Source organism: Hippopotamus amphibius, chromosome 11, assembly GCF_030028045.1.
Source record: "Hippopotamus amphibius kiboko isolate mHipAmp2 chromosome 11, mHipAmp2.hap2, whole genome shotgun sequence".
Taxonomy (NCBI): domain Eukaryota; kingdom Metazoa; phylum Chordata; class Mammalia; order Artiodactyla; family Hippopotamidae; genus Hippopotamus; species Hippopotamus amphibius.
The window spans coordinates 9,808,731-9,829,568 of record NC_080196.1 but is presented as its reverse complement, the minus strand read 5'-3'; the positions used below and the strand labels follow the sequence as shown (position 1 = coordinate 9,829,568).

Here is a 20,838-nt window from a genome sequence, read left to right as displayed (position 1 = left end):
GACCATCCCGCACCTTTTCTCAATCACCTAGCCCCACGTTCCCCACACCTGTGACCTCCCTGCTTTATTTTTTGGCCCACGAGGACCCCAAGCCTCTTGCCTTCAGGTGAGCAGATTTGAGGCTGGTCCTCTTTGCTGCAAAGCTTGGCATCTCAGCGTTTGGCTTGCTGTGCATTGGGCAAAACAAACCTGGCTCGGTAACAGTTCCTCTCAAACCAACTGTTTTAAAAACCCACTCAGGCGGTGCTGCTCAGAGGGGTGTCCCTGCGACCAGTGCTGGCCTGTGACAAGGTAAGCAGAAAAGTGTTTATAAATGCTAAAGAGGAATTTTGTCTGTGTCTAATAAGTTGGGGCTTATATTTAGTATATCTTGTTTTTAAACATCGTTTTTCATATTTATTTTTATAGTGTTTTATCTGAGAGGCTGAATATACACAGTGGTTGACCATATATATAAAAATAGAACTGAACCACAGCCTGCAGGAAGCTTTCTGGAAAACCAACCCCTTATCTACAACCATCAGCCTAGGAAGCCAGCCTGCTGTAAGTCAGACCTGCAGGACCTCTGACTGCTAGCTTTAGTAACAACCCAGGAAGCTCAACAAAAACCACTCTAACAACTGTCCTGGACTAGACTAATGGACAGGGCTTGATTAATAATTTACAACTTCCAAAATTTGTATCCCTGCTTTCCACTTAGGACCAGCCCAGAGAAAGCCAGATATGGCTAACATATTACATATGGACGCCCGGCTTCTCATCTACCGGCAGCTTCCCCATGCCAACAGCCTCCGACGAGGGCACACCTGAAGCCTTCCGCTTTTTCCACTATCAACCTTTCCCCTCCTCTGCTGCCTTTGAGTTTCTGCCAAAATAGAAGCGGTAGTGGAGCCAACTCTCTTGCACATAAAAGTCTCAGTAAGTTCCTTTATGCTTCTCATTTGGTGGGTCATTTATTTCCATATACTGGGAAAAAAGAAAAGCAAAGCCAGGGGTCTGCCACTGCAGACAGATTAAAGAGCACCATCCCGGGGCTCTGAGATCACCTCCAGGGCAGGGTTGGGGAGAGCATCCCGGGCACGCACCGCCCGGGACTGCGGGAGGAAGGTAGTCGCGAGATTCTCCAGTACGGGAATGAGTGGGGGGAGCAGCGAGACGGGTGGCAGGAACCGTGCAGCGGGCGGGGAGTCTGAACTGCTGGCTTACCGCGGGCCGGGCTCTTCCACGTGTCCGCATCACACAGTCAAGAGCCCCGGCAGCGTCGGTGGCGATTCTGCGCATGCCCTCGGCGCACGCGCCCTCTCGGCACCGCCCCCTGGCGTAGAGCTGACGTCACGTCCGGCGGCGGCGGCGGCGGCGGCGGTGGTGGGTGTCCCGCTGTCTCCCTGCGCCCGCCCGGCCTCCACCCACGTCGCCCGCTTGCCCGCCGGCCGGCTGGTCAGTGCGCTGGGCCTGGTGTCCGCCGCCTCCCCGGAGCGCTTAGTCTGAAGCCGGGTGTGGTTCCCACTCCTAGAGGTGAAGCCTGATAGGGAGAGTGGGACCCGGGGTCGCGGAGTAGGGAGTGTGTACCTTTCCCGGCAGGTGGGCGCTCTGGGGCGGGGAGGAGACCTGCGGTATTTCCTCCCGGGGGACGCGCCTGCGGTCGCGTTGCCGTCGGAGCTTGGTGTCCCTCTGGGGCAGCCCCCCGACTCGCCTTGCAACTGTTTGGATGCTGCTTTTAAATAAATCCCGACCTCCTGTAGCGTTTTAATGCCTTGGAATTCTGTTTTTAAAAAACGTTTGGTCCTAAAAAGCTCAGAACCCTTGAGAATTCCTCCGTTTAAACGAATTCTGTGCTTAACCTGTGCCCAAACCAGCTCAGTGGGTGTCTTGTCAAGAAGAAAGAATTTGGCTGTCTAGAACTCAACCCTCCCCTGGTCCTTGGGGACATCTTAACATTTCTAAAACATGAGGGTTGTTATTTGTACTCTCTGCCCCGACGCTTTAAGCATTTGGGTCGGGCAGTGCAGTAATTTTTGGAAAATGCATTGCATCCATTCTGTTCTTAAAACCCAAATCCAATTTGACCTTTTCCTGATGACTTGCCTTCAACCTCCCAAAGGAGAACCTGAGACCACCGAACTTTTTGAGTTCTGGTGCCAGATTTTAAGTTATTTTGTCTCCAACTCTGGTATCGCTTGTCAACCGGCTACTTTCCTGCCCTTCTTCTGGTTTATAATTTGATGCTTAATCAGTTGCGGGTTTTGAATTTGGACAATTACATTTGATAGAATTATGTTTAAAGGAAAACTAAGTGAGGAACTTTTTTTTTTTTTTAACTCTTTTTATAACTTTGTTTTTTTGTCTTACAAAATGCCCGTTTTAGAAAACACAGCTAAGCCAAAGAAAGAAAATTAAAATCATCTGGAATCCTGCTGCCTAAAGATAACCGTTGTTAGCATTTCAGAATATTCTGACTTTTAAAAGTGCATACTATTTTTAAAACAAAAACAATCATTGTGTATATTCAGTAACCCCTTTTGCATGATGTGTTGTCTGTCTTCCTATTTCACTGACTTTTTGCATTGAACGTGAATAATGGCTGCAGAATATACCATTGTGTGTGGTTCTCTCCTAAGTAAAGTAGGAATGCTAAGGCATGAACCTTGTTCTGTCTATTTTAGCAGCTCAGAGGACTTTTTATATCTCGATTTGTGGCCAAAGTGCATTGGTGAGGTGGTGTTAGAGTTGTGTAAAAAGAAGGTTTAATATTGAGTACTATGCAAGCACAGGCCATTTATCATAGTGTATCAGATTCATGGAAAAGTTGGAGAAAATAATTTTTCCTCAATTCTTCAGTCTTTGTTTGAAGGCTTACTTTTCTGTTCCCTATTTGGTCTGTCTCTCCAAGAATGAAACATGACTGAGGACTCCCAGAGAAACTTTCGTTCAGTATATTATGAAAAAGTGGGGTTTCGTGGAGTTGAAGAAAAGAAATCATTAGAAATTCTCCTAAAAGATGACTGTCTGGGTGAGTTTTATAAGTTAAATTTAGCTTATTGGTTTTAAGTCATTCCAGATCTTCTGAAATAAATGTTATCTTTAAAGATGCCCAGAGTTATTGGTTACCTGCCATATTTTTATTTTTATTTTTTGCATATGTGATAGGATGACAGCATAATGGTATATTTTGGGAGAAGTTAAGGATATTTCAAGTTTATATTTCGCTGAGTCAGAGCCAGACCTTTTTGAAAGGCCTCTTTAAAAGTCAGTAATAATTTTTTCTCTTATTAGACCCATATGTTTTCTTTTCTCAGTTTTCAGAGGTGTCATCATAGCTTCTGGGTAAATTTGCAGCAGCTCTTGCTATGACTTTCTTTTATGGAAATACTGAGACTGCATTATGTTCGTTGACATTTTTATTTCTTCTAAGCCAGTCATAATTAGGTCTGTTCTGTCACTAATTAAAGTAGAATAAACTGAACCATAGTTTAAAATAGTAGTTTAAATGCACAGAGTGCTTTTAAAGTTTCAAAAACATTTCCCACCTGATCTTTGATCCTTACTAGGCAATGTGTGCTTTAAGTATTATCATTCTCACTTGACAAGTAGGGGAATTGAGGTCCAAAGTGGTTGAATGTGGTTTGGTGAATGTGGGGATTTGTGCACTGTGCCACTGGCCAGCAATGTTAACTTAGTCAAGTCACTTAACTGCTCTGAGCTTCAGTTTTTGCATCTTTAAAACAATAGCTACCCAGCAAGCTTAGGATGTGGATAAATGAAATAAGTTCTATAAATAGTAACTACTGCTGATGTTATAATGAATGTAGTAATATATGCAAAATGCATCTCCTACACGGTGAGACACTAATTGTTTTAAATAGCTAGTTGGAACACCTGGGCTGGAAATCAGTCTAGTCTTACCTTTCCTAGATTTGCTGACTGTATAGCAGCCTTCCTCTGAAGAAATATCTTACTCTACTCGCTTTAAAAAATGAAATGCACTGAAAAGCATCTAATTGTTTTTTTTCTTCCTCTAGATATTGAGAAACTTTGTACTTTTAGTCAGAGGTTCCCACTCCCATCCATGTACCGTGCATTGGTCTGGAAGGTGCTTCTAGGTATGATTTCCAAGACTTGGAGGCTTCATTTTCAAAAATGTTGAATAATGGGATCATTGGCATCTTATCAGTCAGAAAAAGGAGGATTTCTTTAGGCCTTTTACTGAATACTGGGTCTAATCTCAGGAACCTGAATCACTGCTTACTTTGAACGCCTGGGAGAAGGTGACTTCAGAGGCAGTACACTGTGTGTCACTCTAAGAGTGTCAGAAATGCCTTCCAGGGGTGCCTTTTAGGTGGTAATATCGATGACATTTATTTCTGCTGGGTAATACTGTGAGTGTTACTAACTAATAATGCCAGTCAATTATTAGTATAAGATGGACGGTTGCACTTTGCACTGAGTGCCAAGGCCTGTTGGGCTGTTCATCACCTCTGTCTCTCGTGGCTTGTTTCATCAGGTGAGTCGCCCTTGTTTTTGAGGTTAAAGGCACTGGAGGTTTAGAGCTGCCACGCTATGTTGGGGATTGGTTCCAGCATTAACCTGGCACCGTGTTAGTCTTCTGAGCTCATCCACGTTATGTTTCCCAGAATGTTCTTTAGAATACTGGCTCTGTGGTAGTTTGCACCAAAGAGAGACCCGTAGTCACACGTACTAGCTAGCACTTCTACTACCTTCGTGTGCGCCATGTCCTTACAGTGTTTTATGTATATTAATTTGTTTCTTCATCATTACAACTGTATGAGATGGGTATTCTTCCCATGCTTCAGATGGAGAAGCTGAGGCACAGGGAGATCAAGTAAATTGCTGAGGGTCACCCAGCCAGTTAACTGTAGAGCTAGACTTCAGACCTGGGAACTTTGACTTCTGGAGCTTGTGCTGCACTACAGTTTCATGAAGTTTAATGAGGCTGGAGTAAATAAAGGAAGATGTTTTACTTTATAGCAAACTTAAGGCCTTAACTATTGTTACCACTTCCCAAATCTCTTTGACTCTGGTACCCTTTTTCTCACAAAGACCTGTGGGGCTCATGTGCTGCAGAGAACATTTGGTGAAACGCTTAACCAGCGCATTTCCTGCCTCTGGCAGATGAGGAAACAAGTGCCAGGAGAGACATTTGCAAGAGTCCTGGTGTTAACAGCTCTGAGACTAGAGCCTAGTTGACTGAAGGCCCATCCAGTGCTCTTTCCACTATGTTTTCTCCATGCCATTTGTTTGTATAAAAAAAAAAAAAAAAAATGTGGTTCTTGCCCCAAGTCTGATGAGTAGACATGGTGTTTAAATATATTAATGAGCATAAGATGGCATTGAAATGTAATGTAAGGTCACTTCATTAGTGAAGAGTAGAAGTTTTTGTCCTTCTAAAGATAGGATACTTTGTGAGCAAGTTTTAGTTGTTGGGGAAGAAAAGGATTTGACCAGTTGGTGGTGGTTCTACGGTGAAAGGGGCTGTGTTGTCAGCTGCGGCTCTCTTAACAAAATACCACAGACTGGGTGGCTTAAACAACAGTATATATTCTCACAGTTCTGGAGGCTGCGAGGTCTAAGATCAAGGTGCTGGCAGGTTTTGTTCCTGGTGAAGCCTCACCTCCTGGTTTACCAGTGGCCACCTTCTTGCTGTGTCCTCACGTGGCAGAGAGCGAGCGAGCACGCTGGCTCTGGTGGTTCTTCCTTTTCTTACAAGGGCACCAGCCCTATTGTTTTAGGGCCCCACCTTGTGACCTCATTAACCTTTATCACCTCCTAAAGGCCCTGTTGCTAAATGTAGTCACGTCGGGGGTTAGGGCTTCAACATATGAATTGTGGAGGTGGGGAGAGGGGGGATAATCCATATTAGGGGCCAAGCACAACAACTGGCGATAGGCCTTTAGCAAAGGGCGGCCCTAGGCTCACAGCCATAAACTTGAGTTAAATCATTATTGTAATTGGCGTGATTTATCTTGCATTTATGTGGCACATTTATTCAAAGGCTTTATGATATCATTTCATTTCTGTTTAATATCAATGATGTAATCACCATTCAAATATTGATAGTATTTAAAATTTGTTTTATAGTGTGAATTTCTAAAAGATAATCTACATGGTGACTAAATATTTGTGTGAGTTCGAGTCTAATTGTGGTAGGCAGCTTCTCACAGGATTCTCTTTCATAGAAGAGGGATTTGGATTGATGCCTCAGTGTTTTGACCTCTTTTTTATTTTTCCCCTGGATCTCTATAGGAATCTTGCCTCCACACCATGAGTCTCATGCCCAGGTGATGATGTATCGCAAGGAACAGTACACTGATGTCCTTCATGCCCTGGAAGTCATTCGTTTTATCAGTGATGCCACACCTCAGGTTGAAGTCTATCTCTACATGCATCTGCTGGAGTCTGGGAAGTTGCCTCGAAGCCCCTCTTTTCCACTGGTCAGTGATGCTTTCGTTTGATCCTTTGTTCAGGTCTAGACTGCTCCATCTGCCAGCCTTTGACTGTGTCATATTTTACCTTAGAAACTTTCAATGGCTCTTCTTTGTGGTATAAAAGCAACACATCTTTCCCAGACATTCATAGCCCTGTACATTTCGACCCAATCTCCCTGATTTTTAAAAATTTTATTTTGAAGTAATTTCAAAGTTATAGAAAAGTTGCAAGAATATTATCAAGAATTCCCATATCCCCTTTATCCCGGTTCCTAGTGATTAACATTTTACCATGTGTGCTTTGTCATTTTCCCTGTGTATGTATACGTAATTTTTTCCCCAAACTAGTTGACATGGACTCCCATTCCTTCAGATTCCTGCAGTGTATACTTGCTAAAGACAAGGACACTCCCCTCAGTGACCACAGTTTTGTCATGAACACCGAGAAGTTGACATTCATACAGTATTAACATCTAATCTTCAGACTCCATTCCCATTTGACCAATTGTCTCAATAATGCCCTTTATCTAAAAATAAAAGTTTTGGTTCAGAACTTATCAGACTTTCAACCACTAGTTCTTGCATTTGTTGATGATATAAAAAAATTTTTTTTTAATGTTTTGACTCTTCATTTTAAAATAGTAGAAAAAAGTTGCCTAAAGAATGTCATGTTCCCATATACTTTTACCCAGCATCCTCAAAGGTCACATCTTAATTATACTCTGGTTGTTTATCAAAACCAGAACATGAGCAGTGATACAACACTATAAACCAATCCATAGCTGTTATTGAAATTTTGCTGACTGTCCTTTTTCTGGTCCAGGATCCAATCTGGAATCATGCATTACATTTTTTTTTAGTTAATATTTTTATTGGCTGCATGGGTCTTTGTTGCCATGCACGGGCTTTCTGTAGTTGCGGTGAGCAGGGGCTCTTCTTTGTTGTGGTGTGTGGGCTTCTCATTGTGGTGGCTTCTCTTGTTGTGGACCACCGGCTCTAGGCACACAGGCTTTAGTAATTGTGGTGTGTGGGCTCAGTAGTTGTGGCGCACGGGCTTAGTTGCTCCGAGGAATGTGGGATCTTCCTGGACCAGGGCTTGAACCCGTGTCCACTGCATTGGCAGGCGGATTCTTAACCACTGCACCACCAGGGAAGTCCCCATGCATTACATTTATTGTCATGTCTTAGTTGCCTTTAATCTGGAACAGTCCCTCAGCCTTCCCTGTCTTTCATGACCTTGGCAGTTTGGAAGAGTATGGGCCAGTAGAGCATGTCTCAGTTTGGGTTTGTTTGTTTCCTCTTGATTAAAATCTAGTTGTGCGTTTTTGGCAGGAATATCACAGAAGTATGATATTTATTACTCTTGCTGCTACCGTTGATCACTTGGCTAAGGTGGTCTCTGCCAGGTTTCTCCAAAGTAAGGTCGCTATTTTCCCTTTGTAATTAATAAGCGACTTGTGGGGAGGTACTTTGAGACTATGTAAATGTCATTCCACTGATTCTTACCTGAGATAGTTTTTACTGTGCTGATTGCCGGATGGTAATCTTCTAACTCCTTCATTCCTTCTGCATTTATTAATTGACTTTTCTATAAGGAAGAGTTTTCCCTTCTCCCTCATTTATGTATGTCAGCATGAATTTATAGATTCCTCTTTTATTCAGTGGCCTATACTTCATTAGTACCATTATTTTGATGTTACAATTGTCCCTATTTGGCCAGTGGGAGCCCCTTCTGTGTCTTTGACAAGTTCCCATCGTTTTGAGCACTTTATTATTACTTCCTGGCACAGAAAGATATTCCAGGCTCATTTTGTACTTTCCCTACCCCAGGCTGGGAATCAGACTTTTTTTTTTTTTTTTTGAATGGAGTATTATATTTGGAAACCAAGAGCAGGGTGCTAGGTGTGCTCATTGTCCCTGGTGTGTCATAGCTTCTGGGCTCTCAGCAGACAGAGCTAGGAGATACATACACACTTATGTGTTTTATATGTCTCTTTCTTTCTGTATTAAAGACCCTGAGTTAATGCTAATCCTGCCAGTTCCTTTCTAATATCACAGTTCATTTTAGCCCTCACCCTTTCTATACTATATGCAACTTCCTTCTCTGCCAGTTACAGTGAGGCTGATGGAAGCCAATTTTTTTTTTTTTTTTAATAAATTATTTTTGGCTGCGTTGGGTCTTCACTGCTGCTCACAGGCTTTCTCTAGTTGCAGTGAGTGGGGGCTACTCTTTGTTGACATGCACGGGCTTCTCAGTGCGATGGCTTCTCGTTGCAGAGCACGGGCTCTAGGCACACGGGCTTCAGTAGTTGTGGCTTGCGGGCTCTAGAGCACAGGCTCAGTAGTTGTGATGCACGGGCTTAGTTGCTCCACGGCACATGGGATCTTCCCAGACCAGGCAGCAAGCCCATGTCCCCTGCATTGGTAGGCAGATTCTTAACCACTGCGCCACCTGGGAAGTCCAGAAGCCTCTTCTTATTTGTATTTATTTCTTTGTGCCTTCCTTTGTTTGTAACCAACATGGCGGGCCACCTCTCTGGCTCTGGCCTGCAGGCCCACAGGCCTTGTAGTCACTGGCTGCCTCCTTGGCCCTGACCCCTCCTTGGCCTCAGCCCCACAGGCTCCAGCCTGCTTTTCAGACTTCATCTTTGACAAACTGCTCACTCTAGTTACTTGGACTGTTTATTGTTTGTCAAGAAAGGGGGAGGGAGTGGAGAAGGGCAGGCAAAGTCAGGACTGTAGCTCTTGGGCTTTGGCTATTTTAATACAACTTGCACTTCATTCTAAGCATTTTAACTTTTGGCTAAAACAGAGTGAATTGTTCAGAGTAGGGATTTGCCTGCAGACTGTGCTGGTCTGTAATTTTTTGGTGGCTGTTGCAGATTGCAACCTCAGCACAGCAGTTTGAGCTTGGACGTGTTCTTTCTTTTTGAGGTTGCTGTGAGTCTCATGGGCAGAGCTTAGATTGTCTATTTTTATTAAGTTTATCAAGAGAGAACATCCCTGAAAATAGTTGGAACCATTATTAAACTTCTTTAAATTTTACTTCTCATTGGCAGAATGCAGTTAGCTGATAGTACTACACAAGTTCCTAAACTATGTGTGAAGTTAGGTTAAATGATCCGTAAGCTCAGGAGATCTAAATGGTAGGTTATCATTTCCACCTCATCCCTGCTTAGCTTTCCAGGCCTGAGGCCCAGGCACCTGTACTGCGGCCTCTGGCTGACATGCTGTCCAAGTGTTCGTTTTAGGCTCATGTCTCCTTTGTCACCAAGCCCCAGTCAGCCTTATTTTCCTTATCTTTTAATGAGACTATGTGACAGTGCTCGGCCCAGGGCCGGGAACATAGCAGCTGACTTCAGCTGGAGGGCGCTGGTCCTCTGAGCTGCGTCTCAGAGTAGCTGGAAGCAGCATCGAGATGCTGGGTGCAGGCACTCAGCACAGCGCCAGGGCCAGGTGGGAGTCCACCAAAGGAGACTTCCTGCTGTTCTTGACATTGTGTAGAATGTTAGGTGGAAAGGCCTGAAACGCAATACTTCTGTTAAAATAGGAAGTTTGATTTTTAACTTGGGACTTCTTGGAGTAGAAAGAAGCTTTTTAGTTTCTTTTCAGTGTTAAAATTCTGCAGTTAATAAATCCTAGATAAAAACATAAAGCTTTTGGTGTAAGATATGCTGTTAGGAAACAGATTTTTCAAGCAGAATCCGGTTTTTATGAGATTTCTTTTGAAATTTACTCGAGGGTTTACTTTCATATCCTGAGTATTGACACAAGGTTTGAGAAATGCCATTCTTCTGATTCCTAAAATTCTAATTCTAGGGCCATTTTTAGCTATTTAGGTGCTTAAAGATAGAACAAAATTCTAAAAGTATATATGGATGCTTTGAAATAAAGAAAATGCTTATTAGTCCTTTGGGGGTCATTTTTGCAAATTACTGTATTCACAGTAATTGTCCACAATTATAATGTGTGCTGTTCATGACACCTGTTTGAAAGGAATTCTCCATCACTGAGAATACTTTTGGGTGGAGAGTCATCCCTTTGCTTAGGGTTTATGTTGACTCTTTGGCCTTAATGGTGGAAGTCAGAAAATCTCTGAATGTTCAGCCTGAAACGTGAGTGTTCAGAAGCTGCGCTGACTCAGATTCCTCTTGTTACTGATCCTAACCTCTCCTTGGTCATCTTTTCAGTGATGCACTAGACTGTGTGCTTTTGGTCCCCCTTTGATTTACTGCAGCTGGTTCAGAATATAGGGAGCAAAGCTTCCTTTTTATGAAAGGATTCTGTATTTCTCTCTTCTACCTCCCTCTTGAGAGTTACTGTTAATCTTTCAGGAGCCAGATGATGAAGTATTTCTTGCCATTGCTAAAGCCGTGGAAGAGATGGTGGAAGATAGCGTGGACTGTTACTGGATCACCCGATGTTTTGTGAACCAACTGAATAGCAAGTACCGGGATTTTCTACCCCAGCTGGTGAGGGGTGACGTTATGGCTGTTGCGGGTGGGGGTGAGCAGTGGTAATGGGGGTCCTCAGGAAATGCCTTTATCTCCTGGTGCTGCTGCAATTCTGAGTGGACCTCTGTGGTGGGAATCAGCAAATGCCTTCTGTGAAAGGCCAGGTAGTAAATATTTCCAGCTTGGCGGGCCAGGTGGTCTTTGTCTCTGTTGCAGTCCCAGAGCTCCGCCGTTGTCACACAAAATACATAAAAGCGTGGTCGTGGCTGGATTTGGCCTCTGCGGGCCGTAGTTTGCCCACCCCTGCTGTATAGTATTCCTTATTCTGATCTAGAATCCACTGACGTTATCTAGAATTACTCCTCTGTACTAAGGTTTCAGTTTGGCTGTATATAGTGGGAAGCCCAAGTAACAGAAGCTTTGTCTCTCATGTAAGCAGAAGTCCGGAGGCAGGGCAGCCCAGGGCTGGTGCCACAGCCACCGTATCGACAGGGACCCGGGCTCCTATCGTCCTGCTCCAGCGTTCTTAGGTGTGATCTTTCCTCTCGTGATTACATGATGGATGCCGGAGTGACAGCCACGACATCTGTGTTCTAGGCAGGAAGGGGAAGGCAAAGATGAACATAAAGGAGGAGAAGTGGCAAGCCAGGCCAGCCTGTCCCCCTTCAGCAGACTTGCCTTCTGTGTACCTGTTAGCATGGCAGGACTGGGTCACCAGGCCACCCCAGTTTGCAGTGGAGCCTGGGAAATGTGGTTGGTTCGTTTTAGCTGGGCACGTGGAGATCTCACGTTAGAATCGGGACTTCTGTCCGTGAGGAAGGAGAGGCGAGCAGCTGTGAGGACGTGAGGACAGCAGCCTGTGGTCTGGGCACTCTGACTTGGGAATCCAGAGAACCAGCACTGGCGCCATCAACACAAGCCGGGGGTCCCCTGCTATTCTCTTTCCCCAGTGTTTTCCCTCATTTCTTTCCTTTTATCAAAACAAGTCTGTCTTTTTTCTTAAGTCATTGAATTGTTTCACTTGGAAATTCTGTTGAAAGCGGTAATTGGGGTGCAGGGGCAGATGTGGGGCACAGGTCGGCCGAGCCCTAGGGACCCATCCGTGCTCTGTGTCGGTTCTCAGGGTGGTCGGCAAAGACCCTTCAGCCCTCAGCTCTTCAGAGCACTGAACAGGAGTGTTTGTCTTTCCATAAAGTAAAATTTGATTTCTAGAATTTTAAAAGTTAATTAGTTTCAATAAAAAAGCATGGCATGGGAGCGTATGTAAATGAAATGTTAGCTGCCTAATTAAATCAAGAGGTCCAAATCATGCCATGCTTTAATTAGCTTTTCTTAATATTTGAGTAACGTTTTAATAATTTGTTTTAAAATTCATGATTTTTAATAACACAAGTAACAGATACATTCTTGAAGTATGAAATAATCCAGATGAATGCAGTGTTGTCACAGACCTACACCAAAACCTCCCTGTCTCCCACTTTCCAAGATGTAAGCGTTGTCGTCAGCTTGGTGTGTGTTCATCTAGACTGTTTCATTTGTGTAGACTATTCGCATTAGAATGGATGGGAGTGTGAGTGCATACCTGTGTGTGTGTGTGCGTGTGTGTGTGTAACATTTTTACATACATAATTTTTTAATATATATAAGTATTATCATACTGTTCATATGGCCCTACAATTTTTTTTTAACCTTAATGTCTTAGAGCTTTTCCAGGTCAGTACGCAGAGGTAGTTTTCAGCCCTGACTTCCTATTAGTACCACCTGGGAGCTCTTAACAATGACCAGACCAGTGAAATCAGAATCTCCAGGGGTGGGCCCCAAATTCTAATTTTTTGAAACTCCAAGTGCTTCTGAAATGAGACCAGGATTTAAGAGTCACTCATTGAGAACCACTCGAGGAAAATTCTCATACTATTTTAAAAATTTGCACTAATTTAATGTAATGGCTGCATGCCAGCAGTCCCGCTTGGCGTACATGACCTGTTCCCGTGTATACATGTGTGTGTATGTCTTCAGGGTGGGTTACCTATACAGCAAATGCTCAGCTGAAAGAGACATTTAAATTTGTTGATTACCTGGTTCCTTACCCAGGAGTTGTACCAATTTTGCTTCTCCCAACAGTTTATGAGATTTCCTGTTTTCCACCCCACTGCCAATACTTGATAGTATCAGTCTCTTAAAATTTTGCCAATCTGATAGTGAAATGGTTGCCCATTTTATTTCCATTGCCTCATTTTCGAGTGAAGTTAAGCAGCTTTAGGTATATTTATTGATCATATTTGTCTACCTTTTTGCTTTGCTTGCATCTTTTTTAAGAATTATTGCTGTACACGATATTTATGTGTAAGTTAAATATTTTCTCTGAAGATATTTCTCCTTGATGTATAAAGATGTAAGGTTTGATACAATTGGATTTATCAGTATTTCTTTTGCTTTTTTGTAGCCTAGTTAGAAAGCTCTTTGTAACCCCAAGATTTAAAAACAAGTTTTTAAAAAGCTTCTAACTTTTAAAAATATTTGAACATTTTAAAATTTAGTCCTTTAATTTGCAAGGGACTTGTCTTTGTGGCTGGTATCAGACGCAGATATGACTCTGTTCCTTTTGTGGTTGCCTGCAGCACAACTTCAGCCATCACCCCACCGCCCTCTTCCTCCTTGCTCTAGTTAACAGTCATTGAGAACGTGCTTCATGCCAGCCAAGACTAAATTTGCTTTACTGATGAATTATTTCATCTTAATACATCTGTTTTTACAGATGAGGAAACTGAAGCACAGAGCGGTTAAGTAACCTGTCCAAGGCCACACAGTTAATAGTCACTAGAACTACTGCTCATGCTGTTTGTTAGTTCATTCTTTTTTTCACAGATTGGTAATGCCACGTTTATCATCTACTAGGTTTACATATATATTTATCTCCTTCTGGAATTTCCCCCCCCCTTTTTGTTCTATCAAAGTATTTGTTCCCTGGCCAGTACCATATGAATTAATTTAACTTCCTAGCCTATTTTGATAGCTGGTAGGGAAATTTCCCTCTTATTATCTTTTTCAAAAATGCCTTGAACTTTTTTTTTAAGAAATGACTTTTATAATCAGCAAGATACTTAATGTCCCCATATCCCCTAAATCTTAATTTCCCCATCTTCAAAAAAGGGGTTTATATGTTCGCGTGTACATAGTTCACCTAGTACATAGTTTTATATAGTTACAAAAATTTTTTTTAAAGTTGTTCAGAATGTATAAGAAAAACTGCATTTCCTTCATGGTGCTATTTGATTTGGGCATCAAGTGACTTAAACTTTTAAAGTCAAGTTTTAAAAAAAAAAAAGTCTTTAGTTAAACTTTGTTTTGTCTCGCTTAAAATTTGTTATTGTTGTATACTAGATATACAACAAAATCTTCCACCTAGCTTTTTGTTAGAATTTCTGTAATCTTGCCTGTCATCTTTTCTAGTTTTTATGGTTTTACCAAATTTGTTGTCAAAAAGCATAGGTTGTTTCATAAACCTGGGGAAATGTGCATGTGGTAGACAGTGATGGGCTTTTGACATCCAAAGAAAAGAATATGTCTGGCAATGATACTTTTATGTTGTAGTTCTGATTTACAGTATCATGCCACAGCTTTCCTCTCCATATAAGCTTTTGGAAATTCTCCTTGACAAGGCCTCTGATTGCCAAGGAGAGTAGGTCAGTCAGTGGTGTATATGGAAGGCCACTGCTAAGTCTCTTCAGGTCAGACTGCCTTTAAGCCATCTCAGTCTTAACTGTGTTTAGTCATTAAAATAAGCGAGTTTGCTTTCCTTGCCATTGATGTAATTTTTAAAAGCTGTCCTAAAGAGAGAGTTTTTTCCTCTTAATAAACACTATTAGCAACCTCTTCCTAAGTTTGATATAAACTCCTCTCAAGGTGGTTAAATCTCTTTTGTCAGGTTTTGCCTTCTGTTGAGGTATGCTTTATTTTCTTAAAAGTAAGTATATGAGGGTCATGGAAATACTGGAAATAACCTAAATGTTTTACAGTAAAATATAAATAAAATCATCACATCCACCATTTTTGCCATTTGCTGTGTCCTAAAATTTTCAAGCAGTATAAATGTCATCTTCCACTTAAAAAAAGAAAAGCACACCTGGGTATACGTTTATATTCACCCTCTTAGATTTAGCAGTAGCATCTGATACACATTTTTCTTCACCCTGCTTGATCCCCAGCATGACCTAGTCTGTGCTGGGAATCATGCCATAAGCAGTATACAGAGACATTCTTTATTGCTGTTCATGGCTACATAGCCCTCCATGCCAGTTTATTCATCCCGTGCTCTGTCACTGGCTATCTGAGATGTTTCCAGTCTTTTGCTGTTATACAGTGTTACAGATGAATAGCTTTGTGCATGCATCTTTTTGTATATTTGCCAGTATATTTGGGGCATAGATTCCCTAGAAATGAATTGACTAGGTCAAAGGGTAAAGGCATATGTTCCTTAGCTGGGTTTTTCCAAATTCCCCTTTGTAGAGCTCATAGCCTTTTGCATCCTCATGACCAACAGATGAAAACACCTGTTTGCCCACAGCCTCGCCAACCTGGCATGTGCTCTTGCCAGCCTGGTAGGTGAGAAAGGATAACTCAGTATAGTTTTAGGTTGCATTTCTTTCATTATAGCCAGGTTGAGCTTTTTTTTTTTTCTTTTTTTTTTTTTTAACTTATTTATTTTTGGCTGCTTCGGGTCTTAGTTGTGGCATGCGGGATCTTCCTTGAGGCATGCAGGATCTTTTGTTGTGGTGCCCAGGCTTCTCTATAGTTGTGGCGTGTGGGTTTTCTCTTCTCTAGCAGTGGCACACAGATTCTAGGGCGTGTGGGCTCTGTAGTTGTGGTGCGTGGGCCCAGGGCACATGTGCTCTGCAGTTTGCAGCATGCAGGCTCTCTAGTTGAGGTGCGCAGGCTTAGTTGCCCCGCGGCATGTGGGATCTTAGTTCCCGGACCAGGGAGCAAACCCACATCCTCTGCATTGGGAGGCAGATCCTTAACCACTGGACCACCAGGGAAGTCCCAGGTTGAGCATCTTTTTGTATGGGTTAGAGCCGTTTACATTTTTTTTGCTATAGCGTTTCTGGCTTTTTTCTTTTTTAGACGTTCTCTTTATTTAGGGGTATTTACCCTTTAGGGTGGACCACATGCTTATATGTGGCCCTCTTTGCCTAGCGAAGTCCTGTGCCTTCTTCATGGGCCGGCTCAGACATCAGCTCTCCTGGGAAACCGTTCCTGGGTTAGGATTCCCACCTGGATGTACCCAGCGTCTCGTGCTTACTCCCTCCAGAGCTTGAGTACAGCGTGTTATAGTTAGCTCTTTGCAGGTCTGCCTCCACCAGGTTGGAAGCTCCTTGAAGGCAAAGATGCTGTCTTACCTTTTCCTCCCTTCCCCGAATGTAGCACAGTGTCTGGCTACAGTGGACATCGAAAGGGTAATGAATTGCCTCTTTAGCAGAAGTACAGTGGTACAGATATTTAGTTAAAAAAAAAAAAAAGATTTCATTTGCCCAGGTGATATGGGATCTGGTTATGCCCTTCTGGGTAGAGAGTACAGACTTGAGGGTTTGACCCTCAGGGTCCACGCTTTGCCAGAGGACCCTATAAATACAGCAGCCCCATCTGGGAGCTGGCTTTGTTTGCCCCCAGTCTTCTAGTACTGGCTGCTGTGTAACCTTATGTGGGAGAGGCTGCCAGATGGAACCCCAGAGCATTATTCCCCCTGTGTCACTCTTGTGCCTCCCCAGAATTCTCATGCACATGTTGTTGGGGACAGAGCTCCTCCTCGGGATGTCCCTGTTGTCTGACCCTCCCTGCCAAGTGCACGCTGCACTCCACATGGGTCAGCATAGTGTGTGATCAGTGACTGCGGGGCCTTTTCATCTCCATTCTTTCTAGTTCCTTCTCCCCACTTTAGTCGCACTCTCTTTGGTCTTACCCTTGTCCTTTCCCTGAACGTATAACCTACTCCCCTAGAGCAGCCAGAACATGGGACTTTCTTAGCTTCCCAGAGCAACTGAATTTTGCTTTGGACTTTTATCTTGGGTCATTGAATGTGGTTAGTGTGCAATTAGGACTGACTAGGGTGACTGACTGTTCCATTTGACCTGGGACTGTCTCGGGAAACCCCTCGGTTCCAGACAGTTGGTTGCTGTGGTTAGTGCTGACCTGGGAGACTCCTGCATCACCAGTGACTTGAATGAGTCTGAAGCTTTGTTTTCTAGCACTCTTTGCGTTCAGCATGTACACTTTTTCATCACAGGCTATAAGAGCAGGCAACATTATGTCACAGGAACTGAGTAATCTCTTCCTGTTTCATCATTAGCCAAAGGCTTTTGAACAATACTTGAATCTGGAAGATAGCCGACTGTTGAGTCATCTGAAGACGTGTTCTGCAGTGTCCAAACTTCCCTATGATCTCTGGTTCAAGAGGTGCTTTGCCGGGTGCTTGCCTGAATCCAGCTTACAGAGGCAAGTATTTCTCTCAAATACAGACTGAAGGCTCAGGGGCAAAAAATCCTGTTTGTTTTTTTTTGTTTTTTTTTTTTGATGTGACCTCTTCAATATAAATTTGCTTTAGAACACTACAATAATTTGATGCTAACTTCAGCTAACATAACACATGATTCTGCTTATTATAGATATAATTAGAAACATGAGACATATTTGATATTAACATAAATATTAAAAATGTTAGAAAGTAGAGTTAGAGAAATTGAAGGCCCTCCGTGTGTTAGATGCTACTCAATATTCACATCTGAAAGAGTCTCCAGGAGTATATGTAGGTGTGGGCTTTTCCAGACATGGAGCAGATCCTAGAGAAAATGTTTATTTCTAAAGTAGCTGAAGGCAGTCAGAGACTTGAGTCTCAAACTCAGCTCTTCCATCCATTTCAGGTGTGTTAACAGGTATTTCAGAGTCCTGTCCCACCCCCTCCACAGCTTTGCAATTGAAGAGAAAGGCAGTATACAGAGGATATTAGAAGACAATGCATAGTCAGTGTGTAGAGAATGATACCCACTGTAAGAGTTATAGGAGTTATCAGAATAATTATTTTAGAGTATATTCAATAACTAGCTCCTTAATTAAGGAATTTAAACCACTGGAAGATGGAATTGAATTTCTTATTTCATTTGCTCCTTTTGTTGTGGTACCTTAGTTTATAATGATGATGTTAGCATTACAAAATATTAGTAAAGTCTAAATTTTGGTTTAGGACTTTCCTGCTCAAAAATGTCAGTTTTGAAACATTAGGGAATTGGCATACTGGTGGATTCCTAGCAGAGCAAGTATGGATACTTTCTAGTGATCAGTTTTTCCTTCCACTGCTGATTGTGTCTGAAATAGATTTCAAGTGGCGGGTCTGTGTGGTTTTCCTTGATGTTGATTTCTTCACAGCTCTTCTCTGAAGCTCACGCACTCAGCCCTCTACCTGCAGTTGCGCATCTGCGGATTCAACCAGTCCTGGATCCTGCGCTGCGTTTACAATGTGTGGTTGGTTGAATCCTTGGCTGTGGAATCTGCAGATGCGGAGGGCTGACTGTACCACTTCATTTTATATAAGGGACTTGAGCCTCCACAGATCTTGGTATCCACAGCTAGGGAGTCCTGGGAACAATTCCCTGGGGGTACTGAGGGATGACGGTACTTAAAAGAAAATGTCATTGATTTAATTTTGAAATTTGAGCTGTTTAGATAAACAGACTTCAAACTTGTAATTTGATTGTATCTTTATTTGGCAGGGTTTGGGATAAAGTTGTAAGTGGATCCTGTAAGATACTAGTTTTTGTAGCTGTGGAGATTCTCTTAACCTTTAAAATAAAAGTAATGGCACTGAACAGTGCAGAGAAGATAACAAAGTTTCTGGAAAACGTAAGTGTACTTTGTTTTATTTGAATTTTGAATCTAGAAAGAAAGCATATTTAGCAAGCCAGATTTTTCTATTGCATTAAATTATTTCAAAGACATATTTTTACATTATAAGAAACAGTTTTTCCCTTGAAAACGTTTTAATTTGGTCTGTGGACCCCAGTCCTTTGTTTGGGGGTCGATGGTCTGAGCAGCAAGTCTGTCTCCATGAGTGTGCGCACCTGATCCCACCAGTGTTCCCTGATGTGACTAGGAGGCTTGTCGAGAGAAGGAAGAGGTGAGATCTGTCACTTTAGGGTGAGTGATCCTTGTTTGTGGAAAAGGAAGCCTGATGTTTTGAGGGATTTTGCAAGCCCTCTTGTTTCTGTTGCTGTCTGTGGTGGAATCCCAGTTGGATTTGTTAATGTGCTGAAGTATATACATTTAGAGCATGTTGATAAAAAGGTCTGAATGAATCCATTTTTCCCTGTCTGTATCTTAGAACACCCTTAACCAGGCAAGAAGAGGTGGGAGTGAAGAGACTTAGGCATGAGTGAGTTTCACTGGACCCAAAATCTATTTTAATCAGTCAGTGTTAACAACTGAACAGTGGCCTAGTAAGTACACACTAAGTGAATGTGTGTTGGATCAGAGAACCATCATGGTTGTAATAATTAGTGACTCACAGTGCCAGGGCTACTGCTACATGTTTTTAGTGAATTACCTCGTGTAACTCTGTAAAGAGCCCTGTGAAGTGGAGCTCTCATTTGCCCCATTTTTGAGATCTGAACCCAGGGAGCTTAAGTAACCTGCCCAGGAGTCCACAGGTAGTGGGGCAGTGCAGGATTCGAACCCAGGCAGTGTGACACCGCTGCTCCTTACTGTGACCTCAGGTGGCGTGTGAAACAGATCCCGGCAGCAGCCGCCGCTGCCATCACTTTCCGAAAAAGCGGTGAAAACTCCAGTGGACGTGAGTTTTCTACCACAGTGCATGAGGGAGATACTGACGTTGGAAACACACATTTCAGAGATTGGTGTGCTTGTTTACAGATCCCCCAGGACAGCTCGGATGCGATTGTGAGCAAGGCCATCGACCTGTGGCACAAACACTGCGGGACCCCGGTCCACTCCGCCTGAACATTCCCGATGCTGCAGATAGTCTGCCAGGCCTGCCCAGAGCGTTTTTTTCTTCGGACGTGATCTACAAAACTGATGATAAGGTTCTTGCTTTGGTGCTTAAAGTGTAATTGCTTTCTCAGTGAAATTTATTTAAGATACCTGGAGTCACTGTGTTGTAGAATGGCATCTTCTGGTTACATGGAAGTAGAGTTCGACTCTGAATAGCATTAAAAAAAATTTTTATTGGAGTATACTATGTTGTGTTAATTTCTGCTGTACAGCAAAATGATTCAGTTACACATATATATACATTCCTTTTCATATTCTTTTCCATTACGGTTTATCACAAGATATTGAATATAGTTCCCCCTGCTTATACAGTAAGACCTTGTTGTTCTGAATAGCATATTAAAAGGGTTGTTTGAAAATAGCTCCCAGCTTGTAAAGCAGTTGAGTCACGGTGGGTGGGTGCTTCAGTAAGCCGCGTGTAACCAAGCCTGCCCTGCGCCTCTCTAATTAGCACCGAGCTAGTTACTTTCTAAGGCCTATTTCTGGAATGAAGAACAACTTCCTTTGTTTGCAACTCAGATTCAGCTTTTGTTGATGCAGTACCTGTTGAAATCTAAGCTGACTTTCTAAATCTTTTGAAATCCAAGTCTGCTTTCTGAGACTTCATCTTGCTAAATAGGTTTAAATAAATGTCTTACTTTTTTTTTTCTCTTTGTGCCAGTTGGAGTGAAATATTACTGAACAAAATGTGTCTAAATTTACCTGCTAAGAGAGGCCTTGTTGATACTTTGCTGCACGCATGCTTTTTCCTGGTGGGCGGTGGGCGAGCATCAGGGAGGGCTCTGCCCCCCGGAGGAGGGCCAGGTGAAAGGGCAGGTTCCGGTTCATAGCTGACGCCCACCCACCCCCAGCCCGGCCATGTCGTCCCCGAGGGTAACTGTCGGTTG

General features: G+C 42.8%; 1 protein-coding gene across 7 annotated transcripts; it reads left to right on the top strand.

The window, feature by feature from the left end:
• The first annotated feature begins 409 nt into the window (after positions 1-409).
• TBC1D7 (TBC1 domain family member 7) lies at positions 410-20,038 on the top strand. 7 transcript variants are annotated; one of them, XR_009047924.1, is made up of 10 exons: positions 1,355-1,515; positions 2,891-3,010; positions 4,020-4,100; positions 6,262-6,449; positions 10,778-10,915; positions 17,241-17,386; positions 18,658-18,787; positions 19,266-19,316; positions 19,657-19,733; positions 19,814-19,875. XR_009047924.1 is itself a non-coding variant. In XM_057698286.1 (9 exons), the coding sequence occupies exons 3-9, from the start codon at positions 2,899-2,901 to the stop codon at positions 19,898-19,900; spliced, it is 882 nt and encodes a 293-aa protein (XP_057554269.1). In that variant the 5' UTR covers positions 410-543; positions 701-918; positions 2,891-2,898; the 3' UTR covers positions 19,901-20,038. The 7 variants fall into 7 exon arrangements, 5 of the variants coding, with proteins under 5 accessions (XP_057554269.1, XP_057554271.1, XP_057554268.1 ...); XM_057698286.1 differs by lacking the exons at positions 1,355-1,515; positions 19,266-19,316; positions 19,657-19,733 and adding exons at positions 410-543; positions 701-918 and having other exon boundaries at positions 19,814-20,038; XR_009047925.1 differs by lacking the exon at positions 19,814-19,875 and having other exon boundaries at positions 19,266-19,380.
• Positions 20,039-20,838: the final 800 nt, after the last annotated feature.